General features: G+C 41.4%; 1 protein-coding gene across 4 annotated transcripts in view; it reads left to right on the top strand.

Moving 5' to 3' along the window:
* Positions 1–19950, top strand: part of PPM1H (protein phosphatase, Mg2+/Mn2+ dependent 1H) — a 257658-nt gene that overhangs the window by 91685 nt on the left and 146023 nt on the right. For all 4 annotated transcript variants that reach the window (XM_015598468.2, XM_015598464.2, XM_025041056.1 and 1 more), the window contains exon 3: positions 12612–12956. In XM_015598468.2, the coding sequence (XP_015453954.1) occupies positions 12612–12956 (345 nt within the window). The remainder of the gene's footprint in view (positions 1–12611; positions 12957–19950) is intronic.

Here is a 19950-nt window from a genome sequence, read left to right as displayed (position 1 = left end):
ATCTAGTGAGCCAGGTGAACCATTGAGCACTTGTTGTGTACTAGGAGCTAGATGCCGAAGATTCAGCAGGGAATAAAATAGACAAAAGTCCCTACCCGCAGGGAGCTTACATTCATTAGTGAGACAGTTAAAATACATAGTGTGGCAGATAATGAACTCTGGAGAAAACAAAGTATTGGGAAGCAAGGAATGTAAGAAGCATGAGGTACGAGAGGTAGTTAAAGAAGACCTCGCCGAGAAGGTGACATTTACATAGAGACCTGGAAGTGCAGCTCTTTAGAGAAAGAGCATTCTCACATTCTAGATAATTGCAAAGACCCTGAGATAGGAACAGGCCTTATGTTTTCAAGAGCCAGGAAGAAGGCCCGTGTGGCTAGAGCAGAGATAGTAAAGCCCGAGTTGCAGGAGATACTGTCAGAAAGGTAATGGAAGTGGAGTGAAGCAAAGTGATCTGTCAGGGCCTTGAAGGCTCGTTATCAGGACTTTGGCTCTACTCTCAATGACCAATTTATTAGCAGAGGGCACTGGATAAACTGCTTAAAAGAGGCCAGTGATTTTTCCTGTCTAGAGCATATCCCTTTAACTAAACTATGGTGGTGCTTAGGGAAGAGTAGTGACAGTACAGGGCCCAGAGCAAGAAAACATCTGCAGGAGACGAGTGAGGCGGATCTACCCCTTCCCCTCTGTGAATCTGTTTCTTTACTCGAACACGTGTTGAACACTGAGTCCACACACCAGGCCTTGGGGATCAGGAGATGAACTCAGCACATTTCCAGCCCTCCTTGGAGCTGAGCTGAGGAGGCAGAAAGAATCAGTAAGCAGCAGCACTACAATGCAGTGAGTTTTAGGAGAAAGATGGAAATTCAAGGTCGTATGGAACCCTAACTCAAAGTGGTCACTGGTGGTTTGGGAAACAACAAAGGAGAGAGGATGGGTTGGATTAGGTGAGGCTTCGTGGGGAAAGTGACATTCGAGGCGCCGTCTTGAAAAGTGAATAGGAATTAATCCAGCAGATAAGAGGGGAGTTTCTGACGAAGGAAACATGCATATGCATATGCAAAGACAGGTTGGCGAGAGAGCACAGGACGCATGTCTGCTAGTGTGTGGAACACAGGTAGTCTCTTGGAACGTGATAAAATAGGAGCAGCTGGCAGGTTTCACACACGAGTCATTTAATGCCTAATAAGCCAGAATTATAAGCTAAGGACTTTAGATAAGGGCCTAATGGAGTCAAGATAGTGATGGTAATGGGAAAGCTGACTTGGGAAGGCTGGGGGAGCAAACCTAGAGGCTGAGACATGTAGAAGTCTGGCTCAAACAAATCTGGGTGAGAAATGATGAAAGTGTAAAATAAAGCAGTGCTTAGAGCAAGGGACAGGCTCAGAAGAGACGATGCTGGAGATAGGGTTGAGGTGACGAGATGACCAACTACGAGGAACAGGGAAGAGTTTTAGCCCCTGGGTGCAGGTCCTTGAAAGTGGACTAGTGGAGTAGGCACAAGTTTAAAGGTGAGAGGATAGGCATAAATGACTTGAGTTTTGAGCATTTTGTAGGAAGTTAGATATACTGATTTGGAGCTCAGGAGCAAGTCTAGGGAGGCTTAGATGACCAGAGTTGCAAGTTCAAAGAAGGTCCAAGAAGAGAGTGGAGCTGCGAGGAAGGGCAGTAACTATGCTGCGGGCCACAGAGAGGTTAAGAAAGGTAAGGATGAAAAAGTGGGCAAATACTATTATAAGGAAGAAATGAGACCATAAGATAAATAACGGCATCGTTATTTCATTTGCAAACAGAGTTGACGAGCATGAAGGATGCAAAAGGAAGATGCATGGGCTCCCCCCAGGCTACATGCGATCAATTTTTCCCTTCTTTCTTGACGTCTTCATCCCCGATAAACTTAGTAAAGTCAAAATAAATATTTCCGCAGACTTCATTCATGTATAATATCACCTTCATCTTACTTGGATATTAAAGAAAACCTAAAATTTCCTGTAAAATAACCTTAAATTTCCAGTGAAAAAAGAAATTATTGTAGAATCTTCTTGTATGTTAGAAACATGAATGATATGCAGAGGAATTCAGTTAGAAGTGCAACTTTATATTTGATGACATTTCTTATATTGAGTGGCAGTAGGGTAGCTGAGTAGCAATGAGATAATTTTTTTCTTATTGCAGATAATTGATATAAAGATTTTAAGGCAACTTTATACCAATTCACAGAGAATTGTTTTATCCTATTAGTACAAGCAATTTTTTAGTCAAAGGAGTCAAATTAATCTTTTCGTTTGAAAACAAACTTTAAAAAAAAATTTTGGTGGACAAAATAATAGACACTATATTCTGCACTCCTGGCTTCTGTGAGGCAGTTACTAAAGAGCGTTGTTTTCCTGTATTTGGCTGAGCTCTTGACAGCAGCACTTGACTTATAAAAAAGAAAACACAAATTAATTTCAAGATCCATCTACATATAAAGGAAAATGTCAGGAGCTAAAGAAGCAATGTTCAAAAGATGTGATAAAAATCAAAAGGGATACAAATAAAGGAGTTTTAAGGTATTCTGCACTATACTATTTTAGCCTGAAGAAATGCAAGGGATATGGTTGAATTATTGTATTCTCCCTTACAAAATACTCAGTAATGGATCCAGTCTCTCTCTCTTTTTTTTTTTTAAATTTAGAGTTTAGCAATATAATTAGTGAAATAAAGAAATGTCTCTCTTTTGAGGAATAAGAAAGAGAAGTTTCAAGATCTCTGAAGTGGATATGAATTAGAGAAGGATATTTTCTATGACAGATTAGGGCTGGAATTGTCCTGGTGCCTGGATCACATTGGGTAGTTTATGTGTGAAGTGCCTTAAGCCCACATCCAGGCAGATTGGAAGTAGATACTTTGTGGCAAAGTGCAAGTCTCTTAACATTCCCTTGGCTCTGATTATTTGTTTGGGGACATAGGGTGGATGGCTAGGAAAGAAGAGAATCTAAAATGCTCACACGTCCAAAAGACGCCTTCATGACACTGTTCCTCAGAAAAGATGATGTAAGCCCCAGCCACCTCCTGCCTGCCTCTTGGTGAAAGCTTTTTAATTAATCAGATCAAAATTAATGGGAACTAATCACCATTACTAGGTTTTCTTTCCTTTGATTCGAGAGGTTTTAAAGGAGTTTTTATTTATCACACTGATTGTCCTCCACAAGTGAAAACAGAGTTTTTCCAAGAGCTTTGCTTTTCAGTTCTCAAGCACCTCCTCATTCTAGGACTGAGATAAAAGAGGAAGATATCAGATAAGTTCACTCTTAGGGCATCTTATAAACTTAGTATTAAGAAGTTCCTTTCCATCTCAGACAGGAAAAAGCTAAAGGAGTTTATCACCACCAAACCAGTATTAAAAGAAATGTTAGAGGGACTTCTTAAGAAGAAAGATTAAAAAAAATGATAAAAATATGAATAATAAAATGTCAATAGCTACATACCTATCAATAATCACTCTAAATGTAAATGGATTAAATGCTCCAATCAAAAGATATAGGGCGACAGAATGGAGAAGAAAACAAGACCCATACATACGCTGCCTATTAGAGATCTACTTCAGATCTCTCAGAAATTCTTTATTTAGTAGTATTTTTAAATATGGAACTAAATTGCCGTTTAGAAACAAGAAACAAATTTACTCAATTTATCCTATATCTTATTGCAATAAGTAATGTTGGAGGAATTGAACTAAAGAAATGTGTATTTCATATTGTCAGCTCTTGAGAAGGAAGAAGCAGCATGTTCACTTAAGTATATGAAATTATTGGTTCTTTCCCACTGGGGAGATATTTGAATAGTTTTCAAGAAGAAAGATATGATAAACACACTATGCAGTATGGGCATGATTCCAAGCAGTCAGCACTAGAACATGAGTCCTCGGAAAGACTTACATGAAGTTATTCAAATATTCCCTCGTCTCTGCTTCTTCATTAGTTTATTTTTCTCCCTCTTGCTGTGGTACCATGAGGATCAGATGAAGACCTGGAGATTGCAAGCACCGTGGATGAGGTGCCTGAAAACAGTTACTCTAGCTTTAGAATGATCATTCTTGCTGTGACGCCTTGAAAACTGGCCAGAAACTTTATGGAAATCAGGCCATATAGTAGCTTATGTGGGGAATCAGGAGAATACATCAACTCTATGTTTCTCCAACGACAAATAAGTAATTCCTTTTCTTTGGCAGTGAGACAGGAGGGAGGCAGATGTACCCCGTGCTCATAATGAGCCTTTCATGAAATCAGCCATGAGATTTTAACTCGGAGTTGGATTTCTACATTTGCGACAGTCATTTCATGCTCTTGATAGGGCCTCTCCTCACGTTATCTAGATACCTGATCTGTTGGGGCAGAGAAGGGGAGATGAGCATCAAATAAGTTGAGTTCTTGTGTCTTCGGGGAGGATACCAGTTTTTCCCATAGGACAACTATTTCCAGAGTAGCAATCTCCAAACCATCAGTTAAATATACTTTTATGAGTATAGAACCCCAATATATTTGCTCATTTATTTTAACCATGCTACTGTATGTATGTATGTGTATTTAATAATTGCAAAAACATATGAAATAATTTAAAGGTAATAAAGATGAAAAGGCAATATTTTAAAATAATTACAGCTAACAGTTATATAGTGTTTATTATATGCCAGGCATTGTTCTAAGTGTATTTCCCACAGTAACTCATTTAGCGTCTTGCTAAAAGCAAAGGCTTCATGTTCGCATTAGCTAATATCTCCAGGCACAATTCATCATTAACAATAGTAAATATAATTCCATATTTCAGCTGTCTCCTAGAGCATTTCAGATTATTATTACTAGTCAGATATGACTAGATTGGCATTACTTGGAGTTAAGTGCCAGCTGTGTCATGTTCTTATTTACTCATGTTTTCTATCAGCAGTTTCTTTGCAGGAATTTTTTAAAAACCTATTTTCCACTTTGTAAGGGATAATTAAGTTAAAAACTTGGTAATATAATGGATAAGGCCATGTAGCTGAGGGCACATGTACGCAGCAACGGATTGCAGTGTGCCAACGCTGATGGATGTGCGAGAGCACCGCGTTCCTGGAAGACGTCTGATAAACCTACCACACGAGGGCGCCAGTGTCAGCCTGTATGAGAAACACTAGCAAAGCTTAATTTCTTCTTCAGCTTTAGGTGAAAAAATGTGAAAGAATTTCTGATTTTCCTCCTACATGCTCACTGACTGTTGTTAATGTCCCTTCGGCTTTGTGTGCTCTATTGTCGAAAGCGCTCACCCTGGGAGGGAGGAGCGATGAAAGGGGTTTGCAAACCGGGAGTTCTGGGCAGCGAGTAAGAGAATGCAAAGCCTTGGTTTCTTCAAACTGATGTGTCAGGCCACATTTTTTTCTTTGTTTCCTGCCTTAACATCTCAGCACTTCTATCAGGCTCCCTAGGAAACATCTAGATTTTGTCTAGAATCTCCCCCTCTTTGACAACATGCTGTAAGAGGAGCTATCTCTTTGCCTCCCAGATAGCTCACAAAAGCTATTTTGCCTGTGGGTTCTGCACAGTTGATGTGGCTCCTGTTTCAATAGGGCTAAAATTTAGGCTACCGATTTTTGACGTATAAGTATAGCTGTGTTATACTTATACCTGAAACAGAATGGACATGGGCTGCTTATATCAGAACTTGTTTCAGCTCCTCATTCAGTGGATAAATTTCTGTTTAGAGCAGTCTTTTGTTGAAATGTCCAAGGAGCTCTTCCGAATTAGAACCCATTAATTTAATCTCTGGCATGATAGATGCTCATGAAAATTGGAAAAATAAAATAAGCAATATTATTAGAAAGCAGTTTCTAGAACTTTTGAGAAAGGTGAACATTGGGCCTGCTATAGAGAAATCTAAAAGAGAAACTGAACTTTAAACTCTCAATTTTGTTACCTTCTGGAATCTTCCTTCATCTGACTGTAGGTATATTCCTGAAAAGGTGTGGGAATGTGTGTGTGTGTGTATCTGTATGTGTGTGTTTAGCGAATTACATATGACTATTTTTTTGTAAATGAAATGATTTAGAATGCAAAACTACTTAGAAAACTACTTCGAAATTATTCTTTTGTGAGGCATAAGTGATGGCTGCCAAATTTAATTATTAGGTAAATCAAGAAAGGGCTTGATTATGTTTTAAAGTAGAGCGCATTTTTAATTCATGTTTATCTGGAGCAAAAACAAAGTAAATGTTTGTTAAAATATAATAATTAGTAATTTTAAAATTCATTATGTCAAGAGCATGTTACTCTGAATTTGAAGGGTAAATTTGAAGGATTTGATTTTTCAGGTGTAAACGTTTGCATCCTGGCCTGGTGTGACCAGCGACATTTTCTGATACTACCAGAGAGTAATGCAGGGCCACTGTGAGAAGTTTAGCAATCAGTTGATGGCTAAGGACATGTATGCAATTGCTAGTAAGTAACAAGCAATTCTGGAAAATTAGAAAGATCCCATAACTTGGAATCTGAAGAAATGGGTTCAAATTCTGGTATTGCCACACACCAGCAGAGTTACTTGGCTGTCTGTGCCCTAGTTAAACCATTGGTAAAATGGGATAATGATGCTCATTATATGATAGTTGTGTGGGGATCAAACACAGTAGGTACTCAGTAGATGCCCTTTGAATTTAGACTTCTCATTGGGGAAGTAACTTAGGAAGAATAGAAGTGACAGGAGTTGCACAGTAGAGGAAAATGAGTACCTCATTTGGCAGAGTTGAAAGTAAGGCGCTAATGTGTACAGCTTGGTGTCACAGGGTCCCTGCCTGCTCATCTCCCCCACCCCACCCCAGGCCATTTAATAGTGAGTATAAGGAATTACTGTTACCTCTGGGTGTTTTGTTTCTCTAATATGCTGGACACAGTGCTATATGTTTGATGTATTTATCATTTGAAAAAAATTATACACCGCAATGAACATTTCTTTCTTTTGGTGTACAGTTTTAGAATTTTAACATATGCATAGATTCACGTAAGTACCACTACAGTCACAATACAACAGTTCCATCTCATGTTACTCCCTCATGTTATCCTTTGCTATCCTCATGTTACAATTACTTCCTCATGTTATCCTTTGCTAGTCATACCCTCCCACCATAACCCATGGTTATCTGTACTTTTAATACACATTCTCCACTCCTGCGGCACCATGCACAATCACAGTTAGCGTTCACATTCTAGATGGTTAGCTTCAAGAACTTGGGAACCATTGTGATGAATTGTAAGTGCCATAGTTTGGTGTGGGTGGGATTCGGAGTATAAGAGAGCGTGGAGAGAGAATCAGAGACTAGATCAGATCACAAACTGGGGGCTCGTAGAGTAGAGCCAGCCCCAGAGAGCAGATTGTTAGGCTGGAAAAAAGAAATATCAGATTTTGTGTTTTAGAAAAAATTACTCAGGTCGCAACTCTGGTTGCAGAGTGGAAAAGTGTACATTAGGGTGAGCTTTCCCTCCAGGAGCCAGTGGAGTGTGAGGTGGGAGTATTCGGCTTAATGTGGGGGTCAATGGCTTAGAGCTTAGACTCTGGCCCCAGCCACATCACTTAGACATGGTGACTTTGAGCAGTTACACTCTCTGCCCCTCATTGTCCTCCTCTGTAAAATGGAATAACGTCATAGGGTGGTTATTCATAGGCTTGGTGTAAAGATTATTGAGCTAATAATATGTGTGAAGCATTTAGAATATTACCTGCTATGTGAGGTTTGTTAAATGATGGGAAGGGTGCTCTAGACCTGTCACTGGATACTTCCATGATTCTCTGGTCTCTTAGACCTTAATAGGTGTCCTGGAATTGAAGCATGTGGTGAGGACCCACTTTGTGGTATCTTTTCCCTAAGTAGTATGTCACTCACTTTAAGTTCCCTGCCATGGGCTTGGTTTTACTTAAATCAAGGGCTTTCAAAATCATTTTTTTTAAACAGTTGAATTCTTTTGCCCAAATTCTTTGACAAAACCCTTATGTTAATAACTGATAAAACTGCTCTGATTGAAATAATTGTCAAAGGGGCTCGGCACTTAAGCACCCCCTTAACTTCTTCTTTCCTAATGTACCACTTCAGAACCAGGGAACACAATTTGGACACCATCGGTCTGGTCATTTCAGAGAAATGTGATGACTTGTCCAAGGTCATGCAGTGAACCGATGGCTAGGACATGGGTCTCCTGACTGCTTAGCAACCCCCTTTCTATGAGAGAAGGGGGCCTTAGCTTTGGCTGCTCATATAGAATCCCAAAGTGGGGGGAGGGGGCTTAAAAAAGGATCAGAGCTGAGGCTGCGCCACCAGAGATACCGACTTAATGGTTTGGGCTTGGCCTCTATATCAGCCGGTGCTAGATGATTCAGTAAGAAACAAACTTCTTTGTGGAAAAATTATGTCTTACAAGTTTTAGCTGTGAAAGTTATTAATCATATTTTAAAACTTAGCTGTACAAGAATGTGTAGCCCTGCCGTCAGAGGGGTTCTCAGAAGGGGGGGGTGCTGAATCAGCCCTCTGGGCCCCTCAGAAGTCCCCCAACCACGTTCCCTCTTGACTGCTTAGAAATTCCTCAGATATATTGTCAGCTGGTTGTTGTACCTGCAGAATGCTTTGCCTTGGTGAAGGAAATGGTTGGACTACTTGTCAGAAAAATTTTCAGAGTTGCTTTTAAAAAATGTGGTAGCATTCCCTTGCACTGTAGCTCTTTTTTTTTTTTCCATGGGGTTTCATCTCATTCGGTTCAAATCATGGCTCTAGAAACATGACGACGTTTGCTGTCGCAGAATCAGTGCCTGGGCACTGAAACAGCTGCTCCTCTGCCATCCCTCGCCCGCCCTTGCAGCAGCTCCCTCAGAGACATTTGCTGGGTTTAAATTCAAACCGGGTGCAGAAGGACTGTGTGTGAGGGTTTCACTCAGGCAGCCTTGGGCCCCTTGGAGAATTTAATGTCGTGAGCAAGAATTCCCTTCCTTTGGCCACTTTTCCCTAGCTGCGAGATGGAATAGGGCAATATGTACTTTACTAATGCAGCAGATAACTACCATCATTGCAAGTAGTGACGGGCGTAGTAAATCAAGATGTGTGGAATGACAAGACCTTATTTCTGTTGGCGTCCAAGTCACAGATTCTGCTAATCCCATTGGGCTTTGTTGCCTACGATCGTAGTAAGAGGAAATGCTAAATTTCAGAGATTTGTGAAAATCAATACACGTTCATGGAATCCCCAAATTCTATCCAAGGATGCCTTACATGAAGAACCTTTTCCTAAGGGTTCACTTTTATTCTACCTACTTGTACCTACTTCTAATTCTTTTCTGTGCTTGTGCCTTACTTACCTTGCACTGCTCCTTCCTGCCACATGTTCTAGAAGTCCCAGGATACTATTATAAACCCTTTCTTCTGCATGTTCCCAGCTCTTGTTACAGAATCTAAAAACAGTGGCCTGTCACAGTGTCGTGAACCCCATATGACACGACACCAGGAGGTAGGCTGTAAAGGGCCTGTGTACTCGCCCAAGCCAGCCATCAAGGGCCCAGGCTCCTTCTGACTTCCTGTCCCACCAAACTGAGCTGCAGCTTTCACCCTTTTTTACAAGAGAGTTACTCTACCTCCAGGTATTGCTTCTGTGATCAGGCAGGAAGAAAGGAAGAAGGATGAAGTTCAAAAGTCTGGGCTAGTTGAGCTGTTCTTTTTACTAGAAAAACATTAGCTTTTCTGGAAGTTTCACCCAGGAGACTTCCACGTGCAGCTCAGTGGCCAGTACAGCATCATCTGACCACACACAGCTTCCAGGGAGTCTAGGAAGGTGTGTGTTTTAGTGGATACATTGCTACGCCCAACAGAATCAATGGTGAGGAGGAAGGGAGAACACATACCCAGTAAGCATCTATCTGAGTTGGCCAGATCTCCTAAGCCTGGTACTTTCCTCTTCCGGACCTCCATGTGACCTCTCAATCCATTCAAATTCTACTTTTTCCGACTTCAAGGCCCAACTTCTTCCCCCACATCTCCAGCCTACACCAATCTATACTTCTTACACACAGAATTTTAAGAGTAGGCAGGGGCATCGGAGTCTTTTCTAAGGGAGCCCCTCATTTTGTTGAAGAACTGAAGCCCAGAAAATGACTTACCCAAGATCATATTGTAATGGTAGTGATGGCAGCTACACATGAGGGCATGCTCCGGGTATATTTCTTAGCTAGTCACTTGGCATTAATGACCATTTAACCCTCCCAAATCCCCACTCCCCTGTAAGATAGCCTTCACTTGCATTTTACTTATTAGGAAAGCATGGTACAGAGATGGTAAGTAACAGAAAGATCCAGTTCTAGAGCGACTCGGCCAGGGTCTAATGCCTGCACTGCTGCCCGACCTTGCTCCGCCTCTCACTCAGGGAACTGGCATTAAAGATGCCCTGAGAACCCAATCTTCGGATCTTCAAGTCATTGTTCTTTCCACCTAACTTTCTTCTGAGAGAGAGGGCCTATCGCCTCTGTTTCATAGTGCTTTTAGTTGTTCCCGAGTGTTTCCTACTGCCTGAATTAGGTGAAATGTCTTTTTAGGGTGGTATTTACCTCCTAACTAGCATCCTCACTTCCACTCTTCTCCCCTAATCTTCACAGCGTATGTAGTTTCAATGATCTTTTAGAAACATAATTTTGCCGTTCCCTCAAGATTCCCCATGTGCCCTGGTAGAACTGAGCGGTTTAGCTGCTGCCTCCCTCGCAGACGGATCTCACCCCCTGCTTGCCCGCCTCAGTCCCCTCACCAGCCACATGACCATGGCTCAGTCCCCTCTTACTCCTCAGGTGCCTTCCTACCACGGGGACGTTGCACCTGCTCTTGCTGCTGCCTGGTGTTTTTTCCGCTTCTCTCCTGATCTCGTGAACTTCCAAGCAGCCCTCAGCCTGGTCCTCATGTCCCCAGGAAGCCACCTCCGGTGTGCCCCTCTGCAGGCTGGCCTCACAGCACAGAACCTTTCCTTATAGCCCTCACCAAAATTATGATCTTAGGGTTATTTGTATGATTGTGTGATCAGTGGCTCTCTCCTCCCCTGGATTAAGTTGAAATCATGTCTGGTAATCTCTTGCATCCAGTCTTTTATCCCCAGTGCCCAAGTTCATGCCTGGCACATAGAGAGTGGTCAGTAAATGTTTGGGACTTAAAAAAAAAACCTATTTTATCCCTCAGCACCTAGCACAGAACTGAGTGAAAACAAAGTTTTAAAGGGCACAAGTATAGAATAGTAGTAGTACATGTCACCCTAACACAGTATCTTCCAACACCATTCTAAGACCAAAAATAGTGGTTACTAGGGGCTGGAATTGGGGGGAGGGGGGATAGAAGAGATGTTGTTTAAGGGTACAAACTTGTAACAAGTAATACATAAGTTCTAGAGCTATAATGCACAGTACATGAATATAGACAACAGTACTGTATTACAATAAAGTTGCTAAGAGACTAGATCTTAATTATTCTATCAAAAAAGAAATAATTATGTGACTTGATAGAGGTGCTAACTATCGCTATAATGGCAATCATATTACAATATATAAAAATGTATCAAATCAACATATTGTACACCATAAATTTACACAATATTGTACGCCAAATGTATTCCAATTGCAAAAATAAGATGGACCAAAAAGAACTTATGCAATAGCATCAGTTAAAGAATGAATTTATTGTTGTACGATAGATAAGTCTAGCAGTCAGGAGTGGATGTTATACGTACCTTACCTATTTAATCTCAGTACTTAATATCTTCTCCAGATATATCATAATTAAGCTGTTCTTTTTCCATAGCTAAGATTTTAGGCATGTGTGATTCAAACATGGTTTTTAAAACCATTCATCTTGAAATCTAGAATTCAACTGGCAGGTACGAAATCCATGGAAGATGAGGGAACATGGGCACACATGGCTGCGGGTATAGCTATAGGGTCAGAAGAGGAAACAGAGTTGCTGAATGACAGCTGGGAAACTGTGGGAGGTAGGAAACAGGCAAAGGAGATTTGAATTGGCTGCATCTTAGGAAGCCTGGACTACACTGGCTAAGGGAAAAACATGTTCTAAAAATTCAAGATGTAAAAGAAAATGGGGCAATTATCTGAGAATATAAGGGCCCTAAAGGGGAAAACTTGGTCCACTTATTTCCACCTTGAAGAACCTGCAAAAAGGCCTAATTTTCTCCAAAGACACCAGGCCAGATCTGCTCTGGGACTGAAGAGATAGGAGGTAATGAGCTGGGAGGTTAAAGCTGGACTTCTCAACACTCATCCATTTGTATGGAGTTTGACTTCAGACATCTACACATCAAATTAAAGTAGATCTTGCCCCCAGGTAGTAGCTGAGCGTGTGGTAATTTGGGCCCCCTCCTCCCCCAGGTGGAGAGTCAGGGACCAGTTTCATCTCTTGGGTGGTGGTAGCAGCTGTGACAAATCCGGGGACCCTTCCCTGGATATCTTTGCCCACTGTCTGCAGACCAACGACAGGCAGCCAGGTAGATGCACTGGGGTCCTAGGCCTCACCATGTCAGTGTCACTCCCTTGGGCAGTAGCCACCGTGGTTCTCACTCCTCCCTGTCACCCTCTCCCACCAGGAATCAGAAGGTGTTTCCTGCCACTACTGGTCGCTGTTTGACGGTCACGCGGGGTCCGGGGCCGCGGTGGTGGCTTCCCGCCTACTGCAGCACCACATCACGGAGCAGCTGCAGGACATCGTGGACATCCTGAAGAACTCAGCCGTCCTCCCGCCCACCTGCCTGGGCGAGGAGCCGGAGAACACGCCCGCCAACAGCCGGACTCTGACCCGAGCGGCCTCGCTCCGCGGAGGGGTGGGGGCCCCCGGCTCCCCGAGCACCCCACCCACGCGCTTCTTCACGGAGAAGAAGATTCCCCACGAATGTCTGGTCATCGGGGCTCTTGAGAGTGCGTTCAAGGAGATGGTAGGTATGGCTAAAGAGTCCGGGGCAAGAGGGGCAGGGAGACCACTTAAGCCAAATCTTTGCTTCTTGAGGGTTCTCTCCGAAAGGGCCTATCTCTGATCTGTCCACTTATTGCGTGGTTCCACTGGGACATCTCTGTTTTATAATAGGGTTTCTATTCTCGGTAGAAGGTGGCAGCAAGATAGAGTTCCTGGCATTGAATGCAGGCCAAAATTAAAAAGATGAAAGGGATGGCGCATGAGGTAATAGGCTTATTAAATAAATGTATGCATTATTGCTTCTCGTTCTGCAGACTCATGTTGGTGCCAGCTGGTACAATTCCACTTAATTGAAATGGGCCTGGTTGCCATCTGTTTTATACATGTGTATGAATTCCAGGTGTTTCGGGAAACAGCTTCTACTAAAGTGCTCAGAATTGCCCCCTTTTTTACAAATCTGGTCTGAGAACAGCCTTTTACCATGATTGGCAATGTGGTTCTCACTGCTTTAAAAAAAAGGACAGGCCAATACCCAAGAATCGTTTGTTTTACTTGGGAACGTAGATTTGTTTGTACATTGAAATTCGAATGTGTCTAATCAAGGAATTCAGCCTCCTTCGCTATCAGCCTCACTCCGGAGAACACACTCAGGGAGAGAGTGCAGCTGTTCTCAGTGTCCATTGCTGTCCCTCTGCCTGGTGAGAAAGCAAACAGAAGGCCAGCCCCTGCTCTGTTCCACACCAGCCTCTTCCTTCTCTGAGCACTTTCTACTGAGGCAATGTTTGAGTTCTAAAGATTTTCTCTCCTGAGCAAGCAGCAACCTGCATGCAGATAAAGAGTAAGAGATATGTAAAGATATTATAAGGACTTGAGTAAGGTGAGTGGGCAGTAATGTCCTGAAAACCTGGAGGTCCATAAGGGATGACAAGCTTCGAAGTGAAGCAAGAGCAGCTGGAAGCATCTCCTCAGAATTGAGTGTACACAGTGCACATCCCGGGGTCTCCTGACGTCAGGTCGTGTGCTAATGAGAGGAGAAAGTAATATTACACAGTTAATATGTTCACACCTCAAACTTATACCCTTTCCTCACTTGAACCCTTCTTTGGTCCCAGTATCTCTCTCCTTGTCACAGAGATAATATTTACCCTTTGAGTAGCAGGTGGTTTAAAATGCACCTGTATTGGGAGTATCTAGTAGCCTTCAGTCCCAAGAAAAATACCAGGAGGTTGGAAAAGATTATTTAGAAAACAAGAAATCAAGCTAATAAAATTGACTCCTACTCAAGCTTGGTATCATATCAAATCTAAGTCTCCAGCTATCATAGAAACTCTGATGTAAATAAGTGTTTCTGGACACCAGTGTTCAGAATGCTAAATATTTAACTGAGGTAAAAATATGACAATGGGCTTATCCCCCTAATGGGAGGAAAGTGAAAAACAAAAAGGAACTTTGGGGTCTTCATTTTCTTCAGTAATTGCTAGTATAGGACATCTTTTACTTGGTACCTCTGTATTCTCAATTTTATCTACTAGAGGCCAATGTCACGTTGAGTCAGGCCTCCTCAAGGGTTCTCAGGCCGTTCCTGCCCATTAATGGCTCAGGGTTACTGGCAACAACTATATTTGAAATAAGAGGTTCATTCGGAAAAATGGGAAAGAGCTTCATTCTTGTCTTTAATATTTTTTCGGCTTTTAACCAGCTAGTTCATTACCTGAATTTTTTCTTGGAAATTTAGTTGTCAGTGAAAAGATCTTTTCACTTTCCTGTGTGATTCACTTAATCAATAAATATTTGTTGAGAACTAACTGTATGTCAGGACTAATTGGAAAAAGGACATTGACCGAATTAGGCAAAGCTGGTATTAAACAAGTAAGATATACATGGGAAGGACCTTCAGAGGTGAAACGCAGGGTGAAGTAGGAGTCTCGTAAAGAGGCAGAGCAGAAGTTGCCCTGGAGAAGTGGTGCTCGGTGCAAGGGGTTGGGGGTAGGAGCGAAGCAGACAGAACTTGAGAGGCTGGGAGTGTGTTCTGGGCAGAGGAAACTGTTAGCGGGAAGAAACACATCAAAGAGAGAACCCAGATGGGCCACAGGCAGCAAGCCGATGTTTACCATGGTTAGGAGATGATTTCAAAGGTAGGAATGATGTGAGGTGAACTAGAGGGGCAGTCTGGAACCCACCTGTGGAGAACCTGGTGTGCCATGTCATGAATTTTTGGCTTTAAGCCTGTCTCTTTAATCCATTCCACCCCACAGCTTCCTCTTCACTCTTCTAGGCCCCCATGTGCCAGAGCCCCACCTGGACTTCGTACCACGTGTTTGGCCTTACGTGAGATACTCATCTGAATTCTTTGGTTCTCATGGTGCTTGGTGGGGTGGCCCTACCTCCCGCCCTGCTGGTGACTGAGCCAGCGATGCCTGTTGGCCCAGAATAATTATTAATACTGTCTCCTTTTACTCTCAAAAGTGTCCTTGTTTGAATGATGCCTTATGTTTACCCTAATTACAAATAGATACTCATGTTTTCTCTTTGCTTCATCAGGGAATTCAGGAATAAACCTACTCCAGTATAATAGAAACATGTGCCCGACTTAACCATTGAATTGCTTGGGGTGAGCTTCAGAAGCGACAACTCAGAAATTATACAGCATGTTCTCAGTGTTCTGGAAGCCCATCGCTTGCTCATATAAATGCTTTTTCTTTCCTGCCCCTTTCAATATTAGGTTTTCTAGAGCCATTGTTTCAAGGTAAACTTTGATTTTTTGAAAGGCCCGACATGCAGCTGATGTCCTTATCTTGTCAGCCTAATATTGGTGGCTCTCTCTCAGGCCTTTCGGAGAGGATCAGATTTGGGATTTCCCTGCCATTCCTAGTTTTTTTCCATTACAAAGCCTGCCACTTTCTAGCTTTCCTGTTCCTAGGTGTTCTTTAGGCCTTACAGATTTTGTGCCATTCTGATCCTCTACACAAGAAAACTCAGTATTAAATAAGATTCAGTCATTTCAGCTTTGTGGCTCTCTTGCTTTCTCCCTCACTTTTGATCCCTAAAAATTTCCCAAGCCCTGCCCCTAAGCCTCAGATTTGCCTCACAGATGACATCTCTGCAGCTACCCTTCCTGAGACTCAGAAAGTAGCTTAATAATATTTTCAAGGCCAAGTTTGCCCTTCATATGGGGTTTGCTTTATTTATGGCATTTCGGCAACATAAAATCGGAGGTCTCTGGTCTCTCTCTTTGTCTCTTTCTGCGACGCCCTTCTCAGTCACTACTATATATGGAGCTAATATTTTATAACCAGAATTCTTCTAGATACCATAAGGGTCTAGCAGTAAAAGATTACATTTTATATCTTGGAGCATTTGTAGTCACACACTATATGAATATAGAAATACACAATATCTCATTTATTTAATGATGTCCCAAGTAACATTAAGACGACTGATAGAATGTTGATATCTATCTGAAAAGGGATAATCGGTTAAATGATTCATAAACACAAGCTAGAATAAATAGTATTTATTTCCAGGAAAAAAGTATGTACTAGTTAAAAATATAGACAAATAGAAGTGAAAAAAAAAAACTTCGAACAAGGGAAGATGATAACAGTTTCATCAAATGCTGTAGGCTTCTTTGAGGGCACTGCTTTTCCTTTCCTCTTGGGTCCTCAGGTTGCCCGGCACAGTATGTGGCTTGTGATGAAGGTCACCTCTGACCGCTGACCTCTAATACCGTGCATGCTTATCAGAGGCAGGTTTGCCCTATGGCCCCTTATTGTACCTCGTCTTAGATCTTCCTTCATAGTGAGAAAGCTGCATAGCCAATTCCTCCTGTGTCCACTGTGGCAAATGAACCGTGGCTTCCTGGAGGACCAGAATTTCAGAACTTTCTGACTTTCTTCAGTTGTGCTTCCCAGCAGAGCTTTGTAACAATGCCAAATTTAGCAGCTAAGTTTTGTCACCTGTGGTGTTTAGGTTGCTGCTTGGCCCAAGACGATAGATGTGAATAAGATAAATGACTTCTAAGTCCTGATGTCAGTCTCCTCCCTGCTTCCTGGCGCTACAAAGACAGGGTTTGATAGTCAGCATTTGAAAGAAGTCACTTCCATTGCTGGTATAGTTGCAAGCGACCTTTGCCCTCCCAGCAACCAGAACCAAGTGCCACCTACAGGATTTGAGGTCTGGGCACAGGCGGGAGGATCTCAAAATTCTGTCCTATTTCCTTTTCAGTGTGGGTATAGATTCCTCACCACAGTGAAGAATGTACTAGAAATTTGGCTGTATTGAAAGAGAAAAATGGCAATATTTTAACTTGTAAAACTACCATACAGCTTGTTATTACTGAGTAAATGGCTCAGAAATACTTTTGTTGGTAAAAACCATATGGTAATACTACATTGAAAAAGAGGAGGATAAATGCAAATCTTATTTATAGTTTAGAAATCAAAGTGTTTTCAAAAATCAACATATTATGTTAAACTGTGGACCTGTGTGTCTGTCTGTGTTTAGGCCAGAGTTTTGGGGGGTTTTTTGTCTTTGTTTATGGTATATCAGGAAGTTCCTCCAAGGAATGAGCATGTGATTCCACTGACAGCCAGAAGGTGGCAATATTAGGCAGTACTGGACTGGTTTTTTTTTTTTCCTTCTCCAATGCCTGGCTGAGAGATTGGCTTGTTCTCAGAATAAACCGAAATCAGACCCAGATACTAAAACCATGCAGAATCTTATTATTTGTGACTGACACAATTAGCAATGTGTTCAGAACCATGTTTCAACCCAGCTAGGGGGAGCTGCCAAGTCGTATTGAAACTACCCAACACTCTCTCCCTTCTGTTGCCTGATATTGCTTTCCTTCTGCAACTTGAAATTGGTAAGGAAACAAAGAATGATCCTGGGGTTGCATCATCTCTGGGACTTTCAAACCAAATTACAACCATCCCGAGCAGTATATTTTCTGTCTTGCAGTTCTTTCCTGCTAAATTAGTCTTACTTGACACACATCTCTTTTTTCCCACTCTTCTTTGCAACAGTAAGGAGAAAAGAAAACCCCGGGTCTTAAAAATTGCATCCATTCTTTGATTTAGAGATAAACCTAGCCTTAATGTAATATTTAGACAGACAGAACACAGGATAAATCAGTCCTGCTAAGTAGAAAGTAGCCTTGAGAGGTCTGGAGGACTCCTGCTTTGAGCAGATAAATCAATTATCTCTTTAATTGAATCTTATGAGTCATTTAAGTTGATCCTTGTAGACCATACTTGAAAAGGAATGATAGTATGTGCATGGTTTTTGCTCGTTTTTCTGGACTTATGTTCTGAGGTTCACTGATTTCCTCATTTTAGATAAAATAGTTCAGCGAAATAGTTTAAGCTAAAATGAGGAAGTATTCCAAATTGGTTTTTGTTTAGCACAAAGCAGTAGGCAGTTTTTCACATGATTTCATAGATTTTTTGAAAAAAACACTCAAACTTGAGAGTTTTTAAAAAAATAATAATTATACACCTTTTCGTATTTTTTACCTCGAGTGTGAGAAGCTTAAACTAGTTGGAAAAGTTGAGAGCTTAAAGAAGATAAATAGTTAATTCAATGGTAAATATATCTTTATTGACTTCATTTATCATGTTTGATCTGGTAGTAAAAGAACCATCCAGATGGTCCTTTAATGTTCCTTTCAGTACTAGGATTTTGTGAAACATCTTTTAAAGAGGAGTAGGTGGTGTAGGAAAAAATAAATTTGCTATTTTGGCTTCTAGGGAGGGGAAGGAGGAGAGATTATTTTTAGAATGTGTTCTAGTTACACCCAGTTTTAGAAGAAATAGAAAAGTGTATTTTAATGTCAGTGAATCCTTCAGGGTGATGAAGTCTGTAGAAACACATCTTTCAAATCCCTGTCACTGCGATTCCAGAGAGCACACATGTAGTTAAAGAGAGAGAGTGTGTGTGTGTGTGTGTGTGTGTGTGTGTGTGTGTGTGTGTGTGTGTGTACGTATGTACATGTGTACACGTGCCCCCACACACACACACACGTATATTACCACACGAATAGGGGTATTGGTGAAAGCATAAACATATTAGCAAAGTTTCTTGGATAAAATGTATCTAGACTTTAGTCCACTATTTATGTAAAAGTGCTGCCAAATTTAGCATTCCTTATGCTGGGGGAGCTAGAGAGGGAAAGTAGTTGAAACACAGGAAAAGATGAAAGAAATGATGAAATCAAATAGGAAAAAATATTGAATCACTATTAATGTAATAGTGAGGGATTGACTGGGTACGCTAATGGAATTTTTCCCAAAAAATTAAAGGCAGATATGAACTCTGCCCTAGCAGAAAATCTTAGTGTTGAACACTCAGTCTTGATTTTTTTTTTTCAGGATTCAATAATTTTATAATCAGATTTTCTTTTGGTATAAACCAGGATGATGCAGAATAAAGTTGTTTGTCTGAGCCCCAGACTAATTCTCTGCCTTGACGGCCCTTTCACATGGACTCTGTACCATAGCATTCCCCTGCTTTTGGATCAAACTAGTGATTTAAGTCTGTCAAGAATCATTCATACTCTAGTCAGCATACAGCATGCAAGCAGTTGGCTGCGCAGGGATTTTTAATAAAAATTGTCTTTCACTCAGACTTTAAGTATTCAAACAAATATTGATTCTGGATATGAAAGGATAGTTTTTGTAGCTAGAGCAGTTCCTTCCAGTATATTAAAAACGGTAGTATTGGAAGTGGACTTTACCAATTTATATGTTAATTTGGCTAAATGTGTATCATAATAGCAACTTTATATTATTTAAATGCAAGAAAAAAATGAATTAAGTCCACCCACAAACTCTTTTGTGAATAGAATTGTTGGTTCTGTTTTATGCATTGTTTGGGGGTTAAACAGAGAAAACTTCTGACTGCTTGACACTTTCTTTCTCCTCTCTTTCACTTTGTGACAGCCCTTCCCAGCTGACATCCAGGCCCCTCCTTCCCTTTATATCCTCTAGCCTCCTGCCATCCCTGTGTAGGTTCTGAGA

Source organism: Pteropus alecto, unplaced genomic scaffold (genome assembly GCF_000325575.1).
Source record: "Pteropus alecto unplaced genomic scaffold, ASM32557v1 scaffold76, whole genome shotgun sequence".
Taxonomy (NCBI): Eukaryota; Metazoa; Chordata; class Mammalia; order Chiroptera; family Pteropodidae; genus Pteropus; species Pteropus alecto.
This window is presented reverse-complemented; position numbering and strand designations above follow the sequence as displayed.